The sequence below is a fragment of the Artemia sp. Qi Xiang Cuo genome, chromosome 18, assembly GCF_049724085.1.
Source record: "Artemia sp. Qi Xiang Cuo chromosome 18, ASM4972408v1, whole genome shotgun sequence".
Taxonomy (NCBI): Eukaryota; Metazoa; Arthropoda; class Branchiopoda; order Anostraca; family Artemiidae; genus Artemia; species Artemia sp. Qi Xiang Cuo.
This window is the reverse complement of record NC_142811.1, coordinates 19,548,192-19,570,349: the sequence shown is the minus strand read 5'-3', so window position 1 is coordinate 19,570,349 and position 22,158 is coordinate 19,548,192. Positions and strand designations below refer to the sequence as shown.

The 22,158-nt window shown below is 35.4% G+C and overlaps 2 protein-coding genes across 3 annotated transcripts in view; both read right to left on the bottom strand.

Moving 5' to 3' along the window:
• Window positions 1-1,886, bottom strand: part of LOC148941291 (uncharacterized) — a 94,065-nt gene extending 92,179 nt beyond the window's left edge. For both annotated transcript variants that reach the window (XM_089103920.1, XM_089103922.1), the window contains exon 1: window positions 1,703-1,886. In XM_089103920.1, coding sequence (XP_088960046.1) covers window positions 1,703-1,834 — 132 coding nt within the window. In that variant the 5' untranslated portion in view covers window positions 1,835-1,886. The remainder of the gene's footprint in view (window positions 1-1,702) is intronic.
• A 3,703-nt stretch (window positions 1,887-5,589) lies between these two features.
• LOC148941290 (uncharacterized protein C2orf42 homolog) overlaps window positions 5,590-22,158 on the bottom strand; it is a 91,610-nt gene continuing 75,041 nt past the window's right edge. The window contains exons 4-7 of the mRNA XM_089104456.1: window positions 18,435-18,707; window positions 12,295-12,468; window positions 9,814-9,937; window positions 5,590-5,917 (exon numbers count right to left, since the gene is read on the bottom strand). Coding sequence (XP_088960582.1) covers window positions 5,718-5,917; window positions 9,814-9,937; window positions 12,295-12,468; window positions 18,435-18,707 — 771 coding nt within the window. The 3' untranslated portion in view covers window positions 5,590-5,717. The remainder of the gene's footprint in view (window positions 5,918-9,813; window positions 9,938-12,294; window positions 12,469-18,434; window positions 18,708-22,158) is intronic.

Below are 22,158 nucleotides of genomic sequence, written 5' to 3'. Positions count from 1 at the left end.
AAAAGATTCCATTTACTAAAAAATAATTACAATTGTGTCTCATTAGTCCAGTGGTTGATACTTCAGACTGTCAGGCAGAAAACCCGGGTTCAATTCACTGTCAGAGCAAATTTTTTATATAATGAATTTAAACTTTAAAAAAGAAACTCAGTTTCTTTTTCAAATTATTTGAAAAAATACCTTTTCTAAAGAGTTAAAGAGGCTGAGTTACAAGGTCGACCCTTAAAACGTACAGGGATTTGGAGGCACAGTTGGGGGGCTGTTAAAGAGGTTGAGTCACAAGTTCGAACCTTAAAACATACAGGGATTAGGAGGCACCCTGTACAACATGATTTGAGTATTCAGGAATTAAAAGCCTTAACACAAGAATGTTCAAGAGGGGGGGGTTTGGGGGGTGGCAGCCCCCAACTTTAACTCCTGACACGATCAGCTAACAGTTAGTCAAGCAATAATAAGTAATAAACTGTACAAAAACGTGCAGAAATTATTTGAAAAAAACTACGTTTTCTAAAGAGTTAAAGAGGCTGAGTTACAAGGTTGAACCTTAAAATATACAGGGATTAGGAGGCACCGTTGGGGGGCTTCCGCCCCCCAAACCCCCTGCTTTTGCAGCCTTTAAATATAAAAAAAATTCTTTAAACTGAAAGTAAGGAGTGACATTAAAACTTAAAACGAACAGAAATTATTTCGTATATGAAAGGGGCTGTGCCCTCCTCAACGCCTCGCTCTTATGCTAAAGTTTTTATTGTTTAAAAAAAGAGTTGTGAGAAAGTCAAACTTTAGCGTAAAGAGTGAGGCGTTGAGGAGGGCACAGCCCCTTTCATATATGGAATAATTTCTGTTTGTTTTAAGTTTTAATGTTGCTCCTTACTTTCAGTTTAAAGAAATTTTTTTTTATATTTAAAGGCTGCGAAAGAGGGGGGTTTGGGGGGCGGCAGCCCCCAACTGTGCCTCCTAATCCCTGTACATTTTAAGGTTCAACCTTGTAACTCAACCTCTTTAACTCTTTAGAAAACATAGTTTTTTTCAAATAATTATTGAGTTAGGACTAAAGGGAATACACCATTTGATGCCTTTTTTATGCTTATTACAAATATAATAAGCATTTCTATCCGAAATGAATTTCAGCCCCCCCCCCCTATATATGCCAATTCCGGGTTAGGTATAGCCGATATAGGGGGGGGGGGGCTGCTGAAATTAATTTCCGAAAGAAATGCTTATTATTTTCATAATCAGCATAAAAAAAGGCATCGAATGGCGTATTAACTTTAGTCCTAACTCAATATGATTTTGTATATATTGACCAAAATTACTGCTAATAGTAGCTAAACTACAATTTTCCCTTAGATAGCCTACAATTGGTAATTTCTTCTCACTAGCCAACTTTTTATGAACATCTTTTTAAACTTTTGGTTAGCCTTTTAAGATATAGGCTGTTTTTGCAGGGTGTAAAAGACATCAAGTGATATATTCACTTTTATGCTTGCTAAATTAGCCTAGCCTATGTTATAGGCTTAAACTGTAAATTTAGCCAACCAGTAGGCTAGGCCTAGATAGGCCATGTTGTTTTTTAGGACTAAAACTTTCAAGAGTGACTCCACAGCCTGAGAAGGCTATGATACTTGGGAAGGTATTATCAAGATGAATTTGACCATACATGAAACAAAACATAGCCTAGGTTATCCCTAAGCCTAGGCCCTACCTGTCCTTGAAATATGGTTGATAGTAGAGGATTTGCGAAAGGTACTTGTCCATCCAGAGCAAAGCCAGAGAACAGATTTCTAGGAAAACTTCTGTAATTTTGCTGTTCATAGTAATAAGGATGTCCTGCCATTGCACTTTCTATGAGTTAAACTGTTTTTAATGCCTTTCCATAAGCACGTGGGATATTGTAATCAAAAGTGATGATGAAGTGAATTTCAAATCTTTATTTAGAACTACCTATAATTTAAAATACTAGATGGCAAAACTGACAGAATGAAAAGATACTAAAAAAAATATTTTCAAAATGAGTTTAGAAGCGTCACAGATTCTTTCCCTAAAAACCTGGAAACGACCACTAGATCATTTTGGGTGATACTGAGAAATATTGTTCCATTTGATCTTGTTTTCAATATTTTTGACTTTCAAAAAATACTTAGAGCTTTAAGAAGTGGAGAACTCAGTAGCGGTTTTAGGCCCCATAATCGGGGGGGGGGGAGGTATACCAGAGGTACACCTTTTATATAAAAAAAACTGAATTTGATCTCAGACATCACCCCCCCCCCTCTCCTATCCAAGCCTAGAAGCGCAACTGGGTGGACTCCATTCTGTCACTACTACTATTACATGCAGATTGAAGCATCAAGCCACCCGAGCCCAAAATGACTATGCAAGGTTCTCCAAACCCTATTCTGCTAAAAGATCACTCTTTGCTCCTTAGCTTGAAGTCATAATTTCCTTTAAACCTTTTCTGATCACCACAAAGCACCAACAGTTGAGACTATTCAGCATCTCCTGTTTAGATGCCCAAAGTCAACAACAATCTCCTCTGAGCTTAAAAGAACCACCAAGAAATCGGGATTCCAGGACGATATCAGGCTGTTACTAAAGACAGACCTCTGATCTCAGGACGAGAGATGGACCTTAAAGAAACCATTGACTCTTTATGAAGTCTCAACATTTTGTAAAAGATGTCCTTAAAACGGTAAGATGAAGGGTTGACAAGCAGAAGAAGGAGATGGTCCTGTTGCAAGAGCTGCAGGAGTATCTGTCAAATTTTTTTTATTCTTAAATTACGGGGAAAAGGTATCAGGACCTTATACTTCCCTTGTTTTGTCCTTTTGAAAAATTCAAAGTTATGCCCTCCCCCCCCCTGCTTTGCAAGAATAAAAATCAATGCATGGATAAGCGTCAGCCAACTTCGAAGCCACAAGGACCCCAAAAGATGGAATAAAAGTGCTTTCTGCAAAAGAAGAAGAGCACGAGTTCTTTAGACGGTTATGGATCTTGCTTCCCAGTATTTTATTTTAAGTCTCACTGAGACTTCTGAATCAATAAATTAGGATAAAGATTTTGAATCCAACTCAGTACTGCGTTTAAATATCCTGTCAAAAAAAATATGGCCCTTGTTACTGCCTAATAATACTTAGACAATATGATTGCAGAAGATTTCGTGCCTTTTCCGAATATTGTTAAGAACTTTTCACCATTTACTTCTGTCGCATTAATTGCGTGGAAGTGTTAGCAAAAAAATATTTTGTAGGATTTAAGAGTTCTGAGTGCAAGTAAAGGCTTTAAAATTGGTCTTAAGAAGATTAAGTCGCTTAAGTTAGGAATAAACGAAGGTGAAGAGTTGATATTGGGTAAAGGGAAGATCGATCACATGGATAGCTTCACTTACCTGGGTAGTTTTATTAATTAAGATGGTGGATGCAATGGAGATGTGAAAAGTAGAATAGCGAAGGATCAGGGTGTTTTTTTTAGAGTTGAAAATACACATAGGAAGATAAATCTGTGAACCGAGATTAGAATATTAGAAGCTAGAGTGATGACAGTGGTCAGGCATGGTTTTGAAACATGAGCACTTCGGAAGATGGAGGAGGATTCGTTAGACGCTTTCCAAAGGAATTGTCTACAGATTGTTTGAGGTATTCGTTTGAATGATCATATTTCAAACAATAAGCTGCTGGAAAAATGTGGCTCTATCCCACTTTCTAGTGCTATAAAGAAAGAAAGGTTGAGATGCCTAGGACACATTTTGCGGATGACAGATAGCTCAAGATAGTTCTTTTCGGTCATACATCTAGGGCCAAACGAAAAACAGGACGTTCCCGAATGTGGTGAGAGGAGGTCGTAATAAAGGATTTAAAGGAAATTGAAATTTCTTGGGATGATTCATAGAGGACATAGGCTGCAAAGGAGGAGTGTGCACGGCCATTTCGGCCTCAGGTGGCTAGGCGCTGCAATGAGTTGTTAGTAGTAGAAGTAGTAAAAAATGTCTACGAGTCGGAAGTATTGACCCTTGGCCCTCAAAGACAGCGACGCAGCGAGGAGGATTGAAAACTTTGAAGACTGAAATAGAGATCATAGGTATCCACTAGATATAAAAAAGGGAGAATTCTCTATCTCTGATAATCCACAAACAAATAAGGGGAAGAAACCTTACAGTATTTGCCACTACTACTACTACTACTAACAACGCACCACAGCACCAAGCCACCTGAGGCCAACACAGCTACGCACGCTCCTCACCCATCCCAATCTATTCAAAGCCTTCCTCTTCACACCCTCTCAGGAAGTTCCCATTTCCTTTAAATCTTTATTTATGACATACTCTCACCCCAACAACGTACGACCTGCTTTCCGTTTAGCCTTCGACGGTTGGCCAATAAGGACAATCTTTATATATATATATATATATATATATATATATATATATATATATATATATATATATATATATATATATATATATATATATATATATATATATATATATATATATATATATATATATATATATATATATATATATATATATATATATATATATATATATATATATAAATCGCCATTCTTCAGATTAATCCTGGCAGTAGAGGCTTTTGTTCACATAATCCGAGGGGGTGGGCAAGGTATACCAAGGTAGGTAAAATAAATGGAATTTAATGTCAGATACCAGAAAAACAGGGCCTACCCTGCCCAGGCCTAGAACCACCATTGAAATCTGTGTCCTATGTCTTGAAATCGCCATTACAGTATACCAAACAGCAAATTCCAAGTCATCGAAGTTTCAGGGTAGGCCTATACCAAGTTCCAGTTCAGTACTTTTATCTTTTAATCAGATAAGTGGAGCCTAAATAGGCTAGCCTAGATACAATAATTTTGAAACATGTGAGCGTGTATGATGCTAAGGAATAATGCAATAGATCCAGATGATTTTTACCAGCAGGAAACTTTTTTGAGCATTTTAGAAATACAGCTTCAGTTTGACTCTAAAAAAGTAGCTTTTCCTTAGGGATATACACAATTTTAAAGATTACATACCAGAAAATAATTTTTTTTTTCAAGACATTCTATGATAGAAAAAATGAAAGAAAGAGACAATTAATGAATGGCTTATGGTAAACAGTGGCGTCAGTTCACCAAAAAGTAGGAGGGACGAGGCAAAAAACATTTTCAAATCTTAGTCATTTTACACCTTTAGTATTAGAACAACCATAAGAGAAAAAATTAAATCTCAAAGAATTTAAAATAGCTAAATAATGGATTTTATTCAATTAAACCACCTTTAGATCTTTTATAAGCATCATGCATTCCAAAAGTATAGTAAATCGGGTCTCCAAAAATTTGTGATGGAAGCAATATACACCATAAGCATGTGTGACAGACAAGTACGATAGGGGAGGTGACTTTCAACTGCCCAAGAGATGCAAAGATTTTCTATAGTTGATTATGTTTCCACCTAATTTATATGTTTAAAAATGTATTTTTCAAAGTTGTACCCCAATCCGTGAAAAAAACCTCTTACATGCCTGGGTAACCCGGTTTCTTTCTTAAAAATAAAAAAAATTGAAAAGAAAGGTATGCACTATTCTCTTCTTAAAATCGTTTTATATAGGTATATTTCGAAAAATATCACATCGTAGAAAAAGAGCGAGACACAAAAGACACACAATAGAAATGGTAATCAACAAGATTCATTTTCAAATATCGAAGGCAACAATAAACCAAAATCAGGACAACGATACTCCCTTTCGAGGGATAAACACTTTTTTGATTGCACCTTTAAGCTCTAAAGGTTTTGAACCCAGTGCTAGGAAGTGCCCAAACTCAAACTTGATGCAGAGTTCTCCAATTTGTGTCACTGGTAAAAGTTTTGGAATCCATTCAATAGTAAACGGAGCGACCCATCCGGATTCGTTGCTCGGGGCACCTGAAACATCAAACAATAATCTCATTTTATATAATCAGCAAGTGTCCGTAAAATCCCGTCAATCATTAACTTAAAAAAATCACCTGATTGTATTACCAGACGCGCGTTTAATGCGTTTTTCATCTTTTTTTTAATATCTGAAAGGAAGCAAGTATTACATTCAGCTTCAAGATGATAAAGTTTGAAGTCAAAAGCTTTCATTAAAAGGGATCAAAATTGTATATTTTAGTAAACCCACCCTTTTCTGTCTCCTGACTGGGTGATCCATTTGAAACTACCAGGATTGTGTGTGTGTGTGTGTGGGGGGGGGGGAGGGGGATTAAGTGAACTTACAATTTGGTATTTGAGGGAATGGGACATGTTTTTCTCTAGTCTTCGCAAAAGGTCATAAGCAACGGTTTTTTTTTCATGCCCTGTGTCCGTCAGTCTCTTTATGAAGTTGTTAATGATAATGATTGACCTTAAAAAGGTGTTTTCAGGAGTCAATTTGACATTTTATAATTAATTTTACAATTTAAAAAGACCTTATATACAACCTCGCTATTTTTTGAAGGATTCTAGGCGCTTACCCCCCCCCCCCCCCCAGCGTAAAAAAACCGTGGAAAATAAGGCTTTGCTTTCCAAATTTGAGAATTTTATTTTTTTTATTTTCCGTAGGGGGAAGGAATTTTGGGATTTGTGTATTATACGCCACTCACTCAAGTTTAGGCTTTGTAAAACCCGAGAACAAACCGATTTCTTCGTTAGTTTCTTTCAGCTTAGCGTGAGACAAGACAAAGACAAGTGACAGAATAGATGGGAAATATATAATTTGGGCTATACGAAAAGGGTTGCCTCCTCCTCAAGACTTCGCTTTTTACGGTAAAGTTTTCTTTAAGAATTTTAAAACAAAGCTTATTGTTCTAATGAAACGGCCATTGTGTTTCAGGAAATCGTTCTTGAAGAATTAGGACAAAAAGTCAAAAACTTTAGCGTAAAGAGCAAGATCTTGTGGAAGGGGCAACTCCTTTCATATATGTCGATAGTTTTTTAAATAATACCGGAAAATCCGTCTCTCTCTCCATGAAAAATTCCGGTACTTGTGTATTATACGCGACTCACTTACGCTTACAGGTACAATTATTCTGCATATTATGAAGTAAGAATTGTTTTCTAACTTCAAACTGTCCAAATACTTTAACCCCCACCCCTCTAATGTGCAAATATATAGCCTAAATTATATATTTCCCATATAATCTGTCACTAGTCTTTGTCTTGTCTCACGCTAAGCTAAAAGAAACTAAAGAAGAAACCGGTTTGTTCTCGAGTTTTACACAGCGTAAACTTGAGTGAGTGGTGTATAATACCCACAGTTCATATAATTATCCAGTATGATCATTCCCTATCTCACCCATTATAAAAACCCGGACCGGGGTGCAAGTGCTCCAGAGAACGTAGAAACATAAGCGGCGTCACATCTTTTTACGGGTTGACAAGTCAGACGCGAAACAATCGGAAACAAGTGGAAACCCGCTATTACGAATAATGCACTTTACGCGAAATAATCGGAAACAAGTGGAAACCCGCTATTAATAACTGCACGAAGAAGTGGGAGGAGCTTTTTGTTCGCACCGAGAACGAAGACCAGAAATGCTCGCGATAAGCTTACTGGATAATTATATGAACTGTGATAACACCCAAGTACTAATATTCCTTCTCCCTAAGGAAAATAAAAAAACAAAACTCATACAGAGTTCTCAAATCTGGAAAACCTTATTTTTCACGGGGGGGGGGGGTATTTACCGGGAGGGTATTTTCCGGTGGGGACCCGGTCACCTTCTTGAAAGATGACATTAGCATTACTTCATGTATGGAATTAAAAACGGTGCCGCGTCTGCAAGAAAATACTATACATAGCCATGAATTTCTGTGAGTAGTTGTTCATAATTGAGCAAATATTTTTTTTGTTTGTTCTAAAAATGTCGATTTTTGCGCCATACAAAGTGCATTCGTCAGGAACTTTAAAGCACCGTTTTATTCAAAAGAAATAAATTGCAGCCAAATCACACAAAATTCTTGCAGAGACTTATGGTGACAAGGTGTCAAATACGACAATCAGAGCCTGGTTTCGACGCTTGAAAAGCAATGGTTTTGGACTTGAGGATTAAGACGTTCTGGCCTACCAAAAAAGTTTGAATTCAAATAATTAGAGGGATTGCTTGATCAAGGACCATGTATGACACTAGCAGAATTTGGAAAAACGTTAAAGATAGATGACTCTAAAAATTCAAAATATTTTACAGCGTTAAGCAGTCGAGAAGAGATTTTAAAAAAGTGCTCTTACAGAAATAGCCCTTTTAATCTAACGACCATAGCAACAAAATTCTTACCTTATACTATTAACTAACTTTATAAAACGTTGCTGTTAAAGTTTTTTGCAACCTCACTATGTTTAGTTGGTTAAAACCAATTTAAAAAATTAGTTCTTTTTCATTTATTCAAAGTTACTTATAGCCTAATTAACTTTTAAAAAGTTGGGAGGATAAATAATGTTCCAAGGTTGTAATATACAACAATGTTCGCAAGGGTTGTGAGAGAAAACGGCAGGAAAATTCTAAAGCATATAGCCAAAAGCCAATGAAATCGGATTAAATTAAAGAAACGTATAAAACATCTTATGAAGTTATGTTGATAAGGTTACTTATACTATGTTAGGAGAGAAGTGTTTCTGAAAAATTGTCGAAAAAGACGTGTTTGGTGATGATGCTATTATGGCTATGTTGGACAAGAATCTACAAACGTTTTTAAATCTTATTGAAAATTCCGTAGCTACGAAAAAACTTAACTTCACTGATGATGAATACAGAATTTTAATACTTGGCAAAAATATACTTTATGGTGAGATATCTAGTGTACCATTGAAAGTTCTGTGAATCTGTGAATAAATATGCTTGAATAGATATTCACTACAAATATGTGTATTAATTACGATATTCTACCAGTTATAGAATACGGCTGTGAAATAAGGGGTCTCAATGCTGCAGTACAATTGAAATCAGTTTCTCAAAAGTATTTTAAAAGGCTGTCTGGTCTATGTTCAACAACCTATATCAAAGTACTGAAAAAGGAGCTCGGCTTATTTTCTCTTTTCTTGAGGAGACATTTCTGATGATTATATTTTGGCTTAATGCTATCAAATTACTGCAAGAAGGAGTAGTTAACGGGGCTTATTTAGCAATGTTCAAGGCGGAGTTGAAAGGCACCTTGCCTTTCCTAATCATCTATAATACCTTTTCTTAAATTTCTATTTAGGAATTAATCATTACTAAATCATTCTTAACAATACGGAACGTCATAATGTCATAATATAACATAATGTCATAATGACATGTTGGGGTTCCTCAGAAACACCTGATGATGTAAATAATCAAACAATTGTCATTGTTATTGTTGTATGTTGTTATTGCTGAATTATATTCGAGGGACAAAAGACAACAAAATTTTCAAATCTGATTGTTGACTGTGAAACACTAAGGCACATAGAAGCGAAAATAGTAAAGATCTCTATTTTAAATCAAACTTACTCGATAATATTTTACATCTTTTGGGAAGGAGGGGGAATTCCCTTCCCATATACACTCAGATAAAGTGTATCAGACATAGGCTTGGTAGCCTTAAGCCGGTGAGTCATGTCACAAAATACCCCTAGCATGGAATGACTGGAACATGTGGACAAATTTAGTAGAGTTTTTGTAGAGCTAGTTTCTATAAGAAAGAAGGAATGGAGCTTCTTTAGCAGTCTTATTATTGAAAATCGTTAAGAACATCGATTAAAAAAGAAAGATTCAATAAAAGTTTTTTTTATAATGAAAAAAAAAGAATAATGAAGAAATAGAACAAAAAAAACGCAACTTTACCAACTTTAATCCTTGTTTGTACAACAGTTGCTCGTTCGTCAGCTGTCAAGCTATTTACATCAGTCACCAGGTGATAGCTACCTTTTCCCCTCTGTATGAAAGAACGAACCGGTTCTAGTTGAATCTAGAATAAATCAACGTGTTCTTAAGTAATTGGAGTGATTATAGTTCTCAAAAAAAGAAAACCGGACAAAAACCATAAGTTTTTACTATGGTAAGTTCAGAAATATTGTAAATACACTATCCCATTCAGTAAAACCATTCACCTAACAAAGTTCAATTTTACTGTTTTATTCTCAGGAAAAAAATAAAATAAATAACAAACAAAAAAGATATAACTAGGCTGCTGTAAAACATCCACGAGAATTAAAATTGTTTGCAACAAATAAAGGTCAATACTATTTTCTAATACTCTGTTATGGTTGTAAGAATAGTACATCATTTTTATGTCGCTATTCTTACGCGCTGAGACACTGTTTTACCAGTCTCGTGTTCCTGATACCGATGTTGCTTGCACTTAAACCTAAAAAAAAAAAAAAAAAAAAAAAAAAAAAAAAAAAAAAATGTTGACTTTGCGTATCCCCTATAGCAGACATTCTGTTGACAAGAAATTCAAACAATGTCGAAATTAGAACTTAGAAATTTCTAGAAATATCTCGTTATTAGAAATTTCGTTCAGCCGGGTTTTCGCAGGAATTTTGTTGAATTGAAATTCAAAACATTATAAATAAGAATCTTTATGTAGTTTTGGATTTGATTCCAGCATACACGGTAAAAGCATCGAACAATTACTGAAAGAAATTTAACAATCAGTAGATAGGCTACTTCAAATTTACTTGGCAGAGGTACGTGCATGATTGTGGCATAACTGTAGGCAGGAGCGTCCCGAGGCTCATTTCGTTGGGGGGGGGATCTTAGTAAATTTTACCAAATCGTTACCTGATTTATGCCGAACTTTCTGCAGAAATCATGAATTTTGCTAAATTTCGGCCGATTTTGCAAAATTTTACCGAATGCCAAAAAGTTGAGGGGGGGGGGGGGGTTCCAATGGCCATAAGGGACTTTTATTAATGTTTTTAAATTCAAAATGGTCTTAATACAATTCGGCGGATTTGTAGACCACTACCGTTTTTGCAAGCGCTTTCTACCGAAGCCTATTGACACGGCACTGACTAAGAAAAGAAAAGAAAATAGAACCTAAATTGCTCACTAGCTCAATAACTCGACAACAGAGAAGTAACAAGAAGTGTTACAGCTAACCTCTCAAACTCCCTAACATTTTGCAACAGAGGCTGCCACTCAATTAGCCCCTGCGTCTACCTCTGAATAGACCCCTTTTTCAATCGGTATTGAAAAAGGCTTTATACCTTAGTACCCATTGCATCTACAGCTTTATTATCTTTCCTTGAATCATAGCAAAATTTGATATTGTCATTTGTTCTGTCTACTGACCAGAACATCGCACTTCCATCGTGTATTTCTAGCCATTATTAATAACAGTCAAAGTAATTAAATTAAATAGTAGTAGCCTAATTAAAGTAATATCAATCGTAAATTTAACATTCTATTCAGATTTTCTCACACTGGTCAGAAGTTTCCAGTTAAGCGAGTAATTTGCAACTAAAATGCTGTTTATCATTATGAATCTCTTTCTCTGTCTGTACGGTTCTTTTGTATTCTCTATATTAGAGAGTAATCCCTACGACTTTTCTCCTAGTCCCCTATAATGTTTTATCACAACTTTTACCTAACCCCATAGATTTTGAAAATACCTTTTTTGGTATCTTTATTGAAAAATGGCTTGTTTGGTGTTCTCATATAAAAACTGAAAAATAATAGAAAAAAATTGCCCCACCCCCTAAATTTTGAATAAGGCAAACCACATCCTTAATTTTCTTGAATTGACACCACTGTCCGCCACCTCCACAGATTTTTCATTCTTTTTGATTTCCTTTTTTTTTCTATTATTTACTCCCTGGAAACGAATCCAGGGGTGCGAGAACAATTTTTCCAGACTTATCCTTGGAATTCATTGTACTGACAAGATTGCAAACGCTTTCATCAAAACAGTCGCTCGTGACTAATAAAATCCCAAGTAGTCGATAGTGATACTGGGGTCACATGAAGCGCATGGGCAGAGGTCATCTCCCTTACGATGTGTGCCCCCCCCCTAGTACCAGGTGGCATGGACGGCAAAAATCAACACAGGGATGCTGTATGAAGAAGAATGCTGCACTGGTCTGATCATCAATGGAAGATCTTTGGTCTCCAGCACCTGAGAAGTCATTGATAAGAGGCACCGTTATAGCCTTATACGCCAGTCGGCGTGAGAAGACCTAAAGCTAAGTAAATAAGTCTGGAAACCCTTAAAGTATCGGTTATCTGCTATCATTTATCCTCTCATATTTAAGACTATGGTTATGTGCTAGATCAACGAAGGTATTATATTTTTACTATGTTATGGTTCTGAGAATAGCATACCAAATTAGTCCTGAAAATCTTTTTCACTTGGTCCAAAGAGTTAATTTCATATGTATATTTGGTGAAGCTACCAATTGGGGGAGAATTGTCTCGAATGAACACTTGAAAGCTGTCGGGTGCACGCTTAGTTCCACAGGCAGCGGATATTCTATCTTTGAGACATACGAAGAATTTCTGAAAAGAAGTACAAGAAATTGAGATGAGGGAAAGCAAGAACATTAAAACAGACATAAATGTACCCCATAACACAGAGGAAAGGGAGGGTGATTCACACTTCATATGGGTCTCCTTGAAAATCAAGACCTAAAAATTAGCTTTTCGTATTACCCCCTACAAACAAAAATATTTGACTATCTTAAACGCCAGATATGTGTGCGACTGTATAAACACAGACTATATTTTGAAAATGAAAAGTTTTACATCACTTCACCCCCTCAAAAAATTAGCAAGTGTTATGGATAGTCTCCTTTTCTATTCATTAATAATTGAATCACGTATATATATATATATATATATATATATATATATATATATATATATATATATATATATATATATATATATATATATATATATATATATATATATATATATATATATATATATATATATATATATATATATATAATTTAGATTATTTGAAGATCTAGGCAGCACTGCAGCGCTGCCTAAGTAGAGAGCAAAGCACCCTTCATATATTAAGTTTCCCTGGCCACTTCGCATGGAAGCGGCGGCCGTAAAAACATGGGAGGTTCTAGTGTCCTTTTTAAGAGTAAAAATTATGGGAGGGTAACTAGTCCCCTCCCAGGCCCTTTTTTGCTCTCAGCCCTTTAACCCACCAAGACAAAGGATAAAGATTTTGAGATATCGTTTTTGTCCGGAAAGGTCAATAAAGATTCCACCGTGGATGACATTACCCTTATAGCCCCTAGAACAAGGGCAATAAACTTCACAAATTGCCGATTGATTAAAGATCGTTTACGACTTTCCCCCTCCCGCAGCCAGTTGTAAATGATCTTAGGGCCGACTGAAGAAGCGCTGGATCTACAGCCCGCAAAAAAAAAAATAATGGAAAAGGATCCCGTTTTTTAACAAACTGTTAGAAATAGAAAATAACAAAAAAAAAAATTAAAAAGGTCAAAAGAACTATAAACTAAAAGAACTGCACATAAGCTAAGTAAAAAAAGATGTAAAGAGTCAGTATTAAAGTATATTCCCGATCACTTAAACAAAAAGCAATAATTAAAGAAATGAAAAAGGAAAAGAAAATTCAAAACCAATGATAGATGCAAAAAATAGACGGTAAAAATTGGAGGTATACAAATTGAAAGAAGGTGTCAAAATATGAATACCTATTATCTTATATTGTTTCTTAAGAGTATTGGAGAGGGGAAAGATGAACATGGGTAAGTCTAGCACAGAAACATGGGCTATAAAGAAAGGAAAGGAAAATATGGTAATAATTTTTTGAGAAGGGGCCTTCAGGTAATTTTAGGCATAAAGCTTAGGAATAAGGTACGAATCAACGCTCTGTATGAACGACAGGGCTGTGATGGTTTGACTTCAACACGAGTTTTCGCATGGAAAGTTTGCGCAGAAATTTAACCCATGGATTAATGAAGATATTTTGACATCGTTAACAATAAAAATAAAAAAGTTTATGAATTATTTAAAATTACAGACACCTGAGTCGTTTGAAGAATACAGAGTTTATCTGACATGGTTAAGCTAAATTAAATTATCAGACATGGGAAGAGAAAATATTATAAAGATAGATTTTTGGAGTATAAATCAGATATAAGAAAGACATGGCAATTGGTAAATGAAAAGATACGTCCTCACAGTCGTAAAAGTACTAGTGTTAATTGCCTTGTTTTAAATGGAGAAAATATTACACAGCCGAATGAAATTTTAAATGCTTTTGGAGATTATTTGAGTAATACTGGTTCTAGACTTGCATCGACTATGAATATGCAACTGAATTCCATTTTTATTCCAGTTAATGAGCAACATGCAGAAAACTCGTTTTCTTTTTCTGAGATTGTGCCTCAAGAGATTGAAAAAGATATTTTGAAGCTTAAACGGAGTTTTTCTAAGGACGAACTTGGATTTTCGGCTCAAACCGTAAAGCAAGTAGCGTCAAGCATTTCTTCTTGTCCGTACATATTTTTAATCTGTCACATATGTATGGGGTTTTTCCTGAGCTTTAAAAAAAAAGCAAATATTATAGCATTACCTAAAGCTGGGAGTTCAACTCATCCTTCAGATTATAGAGGCATTTCTCTAATTTCGGTTTTCAGCAAAATTTTGGAAAACTTACAAATAGTCAATTATAAAATATTTATTTGATAGTAAGATTTTACATGCGTCTCAATATGGTTCTATAAAAGGAAAGTCAACTGAACTGACAATTCATGAGCTTTTACTTAATATTAATGATTCACTAGATGAACGTCAAGACGCTTTGACGATTTTTCTTGACGTCCCCAAGGCGTTTGACTCCGTAAATCATTCGTTGCTCCTTTCTAGACTTAAGTCTAGAATCGGTTTTCAACACAAGCTGTTAATTTTTTTGCATCTTATCTTTCTGGGAGACGATTAGAATGTGTTTATAAATCTCGTGATCTCCGTTCTAAAACTTTTCTGATTAATTACGGAGTGCCTCAGGGCTTTGCCTTGGGTCTATTCTATTTCTTCTTTTTATAAATGATTTGCCAGAAGTTTTGCCTATTTGTTGAATTATAATGTTTGCTGATGATATAGTAATTTTTGCTTTTCACCGGGACCTATCAGTTCTTTTCCAGAATCTCGAAATTACGTTACTAACTGTATCTGATCGGTATTCAAGGGATTTACTAGCTCTTAATAAAAAAAAATGCCAATATATGTTATTTTTGCGAATTGGATCAGTAGTGTCAGATAGCTTCTCTCTTTTTTTTGAATGGTCTTGAATTAAAACGGGTAGATCAGTTTAAATATCTTGGGATTATTTTAGATGAAAATTTGTCGTTTCACTAATATGTAAAAACACTATCTTTAAAAACTTCCCTGAATGTGGGCATGCTAACTCATCTTCGTCATTTCTTTCCTAAAATTATCCTAAAATCTATTTATTATTCTTTCGTCCTCCCATATTTTCTCTATTGCATTTTGGTTTGGGCTTCTACCTTTTCGTCTATATTCAAATCTCTCCGAATACTTCAGAATAAAGCAATGAGGATTCTTTTTAATGTTAATTGCAGATCTTCAGTTAGACACCTATATGGGACTTCAGGAATTTATTCTTTAAATCAACTTCATTTAATTTCTATCTCTAGGATTGGTCACGATTATGAATATAGTAATTTACCTTTAAATTTCTGCCGTATTTTTTCAACTAATTCCCAATTTCATAATAATCCTACTACGCATCGTTCAGACTTTTCGTGCGAAATTCGCCCTACGTCGAGAGCAGGGTTCAGCATCCGCCACACTGGGCCAAAAATCTGGAAATCAATTCCAGCATCAGTTCGAGAATGCAGCAACAAGCGACATTTTCTAAGACTAGTGAAGAAACATCTTACGACAAGCTAAGCATTTTGTTTATTATGGTTTTCTTTTTCGTCGTTGTAAAATTTAGTTAGAAGATGGCTGTTTATTTTCGTTGGCAATATTTTCAGCGCTAAAGTATGCCACCAGGCATGTGAGCTGTTTTGTGACATTTATTTATGCATGTGTTGTAAATAAAAATATTCTACTCTACTTCGTTAGCAACGAGAGGTTACTCCAACTGATCAACGAATTTTGGTTTTCTACCCAATTAGCAGAACAAACCTTACGCTCGTTTGGACACCTGCTTAGAATGCCACTACACCTACCCACAAAGACCATCTACGACTTTACCTATCACGCAGCTGGGTGCAAAGATCTCGTGGGCGTCTGAAGAATCACTTGTCCGATAGCCTGTCCAATTTCCTTCCGTTGATGAATATCAACCTTTATGAAACGCTCGCCATGGACCAAAGCAGATGGAGCAGGCTTAGTCACTTTCTACGCCAGCGGGAGACAAAAGTCAAACTGAGTCAAAAAGTGTTTTGTGGTCTTTAGTGACAAGCAGTTTGCTTAACACTGAATGTATAAACAAGTATATGTAAACATTACTCCTTCTGTCCAAGAATACGCTACCTCACCACTAGAAAGCATAAACGTCATAACTGCATTACTAATGCATTTTGTATGACCGGCTTCATAATGTGTGCGCTAGTTCGAAATGCGTTGATGGGCGTCATAGTTCAAAATATAAAGACTAATGACGAGCTCGTACAATTCATATTTTACACTACGTTTCACAATTTGTTTTCGCTACCTTAAATAATTTGACAAAAAAAAAAAAAAAAAAAAAAAAAAAAAAAAAAAAAAAGGAACAGAAATAAGGTTTTCCATGGTCACCGAGAAAATATTATACAACCCATTGAGTACTAACAGTTGAAATACAGAATATTCTGGTAAAAGAACAGATCATAGTCGAAGAACAACTGTATATTATTAAATGAGGTTTTCAAGTCTTTAACAAATAATCAAGCTTGTTCTTTATCAAAAGAAAAGTTTTTTTTTATGTCAAGACCAAATATTATATTCTGTCATTAAAATAGTAATCAATATAAAAAAAAATTACAGTTAAAATGCTAAAAAAGACACAGCTTGCCACGAGAGAGGGTAACACAGCAATTTAGAATAATTACATGGCAATCCAGAATGATTGAATCTAGAACAATCTTTAAAGATCCAAGTCATTGCAAGTCCCCACATGGTCAAAACTCTGTTGTATCCAGAAATCTTTAAAAGCATATAATCAACCAAATACTTAACAAAACATATTTAAACCAAATATCTCAATTACTTGTAAATATAACTATAATCCCTAACCTCTAACGCCAATCGCTAATCCCTAATGATCCCTAAACATAGAAAAAAGAGGAGAAAACTCAATGAAGAAACAAACAAACGAGACAATACAAACGAGCTACGTTCATCCCTAAATATAATAGAATCCCTAACCTCTAACGCCAGTCGCTAATCCCTAATGATCCTTAAACATAAAAAAAGAGAAAACTCAATGAAGAAACAAACAAACGAGACCATACAAACAAGTTCATCCCTAAACATAACTGAAATCCCTATAGATCCGAGTTAGCACCAGTCCCCACTTAGTGTAGCCTGAAATCGCCTGATAAGAGGAAAGGGGGCACCATTTATTTGTTGTCGACTCCAAAGTCCGAATTCGGCCCTTTGTGGGCTTGTGATAGCGATTTTTTTGAAATAAATATCTTATCTTATCAATCCACGACTAGATTCAGATCAAATATCTAAAATACCTGTAAAATTAACTGAGCGCATGGGAAGGAGGGGGTATTCCTCCTAATTAATACTTGCAAAAAAAACTCACTCTTGGAAAGCAATGGCTGAAAAACTCGCGTTTCATATTTCCACCCAGAAAAATTTGCATCCCCTTTAGGATCAAGACTGTGAGTAGAGAGTATCTCCTCCACCAAGATTAGCCTGAAGAACCCTCAAACAAACTTCAAAAATTCCCACAATTTTTATATTTTAACACAAGGATATTTTTCCGGAATCCAACTCCTCAATGACAAAATTTGTGCATCTTCGGAAATATGCCATAATTTGGTATAAAGGGAAGAACTAATGTCTTGTAATTGGATGTTGTAATTATAAGACCCTAAAGGCACCTTACTCTGGCATTTGACAACCCAATGACAAAATTTGTTTTATTCTTGGCAACATGCTTTAATTTGGTATAAAAGGAGGAACTAATTGCTTTTCTGAAATTGAATGTTGTGATTCGTAAGACGCTAAAGACACTGGGCATTGTCATTTGTCAGCAAGTCAAAAACCAGTGGCATCGTTTCGAGGGGGCAAGGTGGGGCAGTTGCCCCCCAATAGCCTGAAATAAATTATTATATATCCCATGCCCCGTGACTCTCCGGATGGAGACCCCTCTTACCCCCTCCCCCCCATAAAAACGCTGGACTTACACCCCTGTCGAAAACTATCTCATGCTAGGAATATTTTTAATAACCATAATGAAAATATCTTGTTTAGCTTTGTCAAAACTTCATCAAAAACTTAAAAAAAAATTGTACCTCAGGTATATGAAAAATAATTGGTTCGGGCTTGCCTTCTAATTCAAAATGCATTTGCTGATTGATTCTTTCCACCGCACTTGAAAGCCATTCAGAAAACTTCATAGATTCTGAATTGTGGCTATATGAAGTCAAACGGATTTCGCCAATGTTTTTCTCTGATGATTGACATCTCAATGTACGAAGCTTAACTCTATCCGGTGTCTGGATAAGGGGAGTAAGGAAGGGAAAGTCAAAATTCACCAATGATGATTCGCCATCCATTGAATCTTCCTAGAATAAATTTTAATGTCAAATAATTATTTATTTATCTTAAGGAGTATCGCTTTTAAGCGTATCATAGGATCGTTTAATGTGTAACCGCTTTCTAACCGTTATTTCCAAAATTATGGCACTATCTGATACTTTTCTTTAAGATAAGATACATTTTTAATCAAAACAACTATCAGAAACAAAATATCCCGAATTTGTGTCTTTCGTCAATTAAAAAGAACTAAATAAAAGATCAACTCAATCGTAAATCATTACAGATAAAGTGGGTAAGCAATGCAAGAAAAAAACAAAATGTTAAAATATACACTATCTCAAAAGGAAAACTCAAAAAGCTCAGTCCGTAAAACCCTTGGGAATAGAAAGAGAATAAACAACTACTAAAAATAAGAGAGTATACGGACTTGATTTTTGAGTAGATACGAAGAAGAGTGGAATTAAACATTCATCTGGCCAATTCGTGTTCACGTCAAATAAATACAAATATTAAGCGTAGCATACTGTCATAATGTACAATTCTAATATTCAAAATAATTTATTTACACGTGTTTCTCATAGGCAGCGCAATCGCGCAGCCTAAGTAAAGAACGATGTTGGCACAATGTATTAGTATTATTTTTTTCTTCCATACCAGGGCACTTCGTATCGAAGGAGTTGTCGTAGAAACTTCGAAAAAGGCTCATTCGATTGGAAATTAGAATGGCTAGTCTCTTTTTTAATAGTCGAAAGTGATTGGAAGGCAACTAACACCCCTTCGACGCCCAACATTTCCCCAAACACATCCAATCAAAATTTTGAGATAGCCATTTAGTTCAACGTAGTTGATTTCCATATAGAAAATATGTTTTTGAGGAGGTGACTCCCCCACAACCCTCAGGGCAAGGGTTTTAAGTTATGCCATGGGGGCATATAAGAACGATGGTGGCACAATGTGTTATTTATTATATTTTTCCTTTAGAGCAAGGCACTTCGTATCGAAGAAGTTGTCGTAGAAATTTCGAAAAGGGCCCATTCGATTGAAAGTTGGAGTGGCTTGTGCCCTTTTTAATAGTTGAAAGTTATTGGAAGGAAAGTGACACCCCTTCAACACCCACCATTTTCCAAAACACATCAAACCAAAATTTTGAGATAGCCATTTTGTTCAGCGTAGTTGATTTCCATATAGAAAATATGTTTTGAGGAGGACACTCCCCCAGAGCCCTCAGGGCAAGGGTTGTAAGTTATGTTCTTGGGGCATAAAAGGTTTTTATAGAAAGCGTTGTCGTAGAAACTTCAAAAAAGGCTCATTGATTTATGAGCCTCTCTCACGAAAGTGCTTGGAAGGCTTGGCATTTTTATAATAAAGGTCGATGTGGGTATAATGTATTATTTTGTTGTTATTATTGTTGTTTAGACCAGGGCACTCGTATCGAAGGAGTTGTCGTAAGAACTTCGAAAAGGGCTCATTCGATTGAAAATAGAAAGGGCTGATGCCCTTTTTAATAGTCGAAAGTGATTGGAGGGCAACTAATCCCCTCCTACGCCCACCCTCCCATTTACCTTTATGTTTAAAAACTAGATGTTGCCTTAAGATTAAATCAAAATACACTGTGTTAATGCTAATTACCAATAAGGCATCTCAGCAGTATCCCAAGAACGATTGAGGGTATTATGTTCAAACGTTCGGAGCTACTTCTGCTCTTAAAATTTAACCAAATCAAAATAGCGTAAGTGTATCCAAGCTGTCAAAGAAAGTAAACATATTTTTTTGCGAATGGTATCAAGTTTTCCATTTCAGGTCAATTAGAGGAGGTATGAAACTAGATTAAACACTAATATTTGTGTCCAGATTTTTAAAAGGGTGTAAGTTGTTAAAAATTGCTAAAAATTTTTCTCCAGCATACAAACTGCAGGCCAAACTATAAAGTCTTAAAAAAAGAAAAGATTTAAAGTATGATTTTCTTTTTCCCTAAAAAGGCTATGCCAATATAAAACGAACAGAAATTAATTAAAAAAACTTTTTCCACAAAATAAGTTTTTCAATGAAAAGTAAAGAGCTCCATTAAAAAAAAAATGAGCAAAAATAAAATCAAATAATCTACCAAGTGTGAAATTTACTGAAAAAATTACAAGTGAATGTGCATTGTCAGTTTAATATACATAAACTGATATTTAGTAATCAAAATGTTAATGTTATTTGATTTATAAAAGTTATAAAAGTAAAAACATTTATATTATTTTCAGTAAAGCGCAAATTATGTTTTGGCCTTGGGAAGGCATAGGGGTTTTGAGCCCAACTTGTGTTAATTTCTGCTCGTTTCGAGTCTGACCCGGTTATTTAATGTAATTTCTGTTCGTTTTGGAATTTATTTATTTATTGATGCTGATTTGTCATAGCTTCACAATCGGTAGATTATTTGATTTTATTTTTGCTCATTTTTTGTTTAATGGAGTTCCTTACTTTTGTTTGAAAAACTTATTTTGTGAAAAAAGTTTTTTTTAATTAATTGCCTTAAAAGATGAAAGAGAGACAACATATTCTGCTTATGTATTACAACTCGACAAGTGAGGGCACAAAAGATTTCCAATACGTTGCAAAAGCATGTAGCACAGGGCCAAGAACAGTACTTTTCTTCGCGCATTTACGGTAAATTTGGGGGCAGTAGGAATGTTAGATGGAGAAAAATACCGGAAACCCAAGGATAAGAGAGAGCTTTAGGCCCAAAAATTTTAAGCAAAGCATCCCTCCTCCCTGCCAGATTGGTCTTTTTGAACTTTTGCAGGAGAAAGTAGTCGGAAAGCCCTTTTGTTTTACTTTTGAATTTATCCTTCTGCATTCAGGGAATCATGGGCAAAAATTTGTGCTGCGCCACTTCTACCAGCCAAAGAGTGGACAGCTGGACGAAGCTTCACGCCTCCTTCAACTCTGCTAGTTGTAGAGTTGATGGATTATAGGAATATACTTTAGTGATCGCAACAATTTCCAGGTGAAGGATGATTAGACTATTGTGTTTTCTTGTTTTGTTCATGTTTTTCAGTAGGGTCGGAGGAAGCAAGGTTTGGAAGACTTAACAGTAGTGTATCAGTGGTTTCGGGTGATTTTCCCAAGAGGAGGTGACTTCCTGCGCAGGAGGTATAGGCACAGGAGCGCTACTATTACCCAAACTAACAGCCAACAGTGAAATAGGATTGCTAATGAGGAAAGGACTAAAGAAACTTTAGTCCTTCAACGAGGAGGTAAACAAGTAACATATACGGAGGCGAAATGTGAAGGATTGGCAGGCGATAGTCATGAGCATTAGACACAGCGTTATTCTGTTTGGTAGGAAACAAGTTACCTTCGGAAAGAAGAGCTGTTCTAAATGTAAATTTAGAAACTATATTAAAAAATGTAAAATAAGCTATATTTGTTCGATATTCTTAGAGGAGACTGCAAATAAAATTTTAAAGGAATAGTTTTGTTCTGTGGATTTTC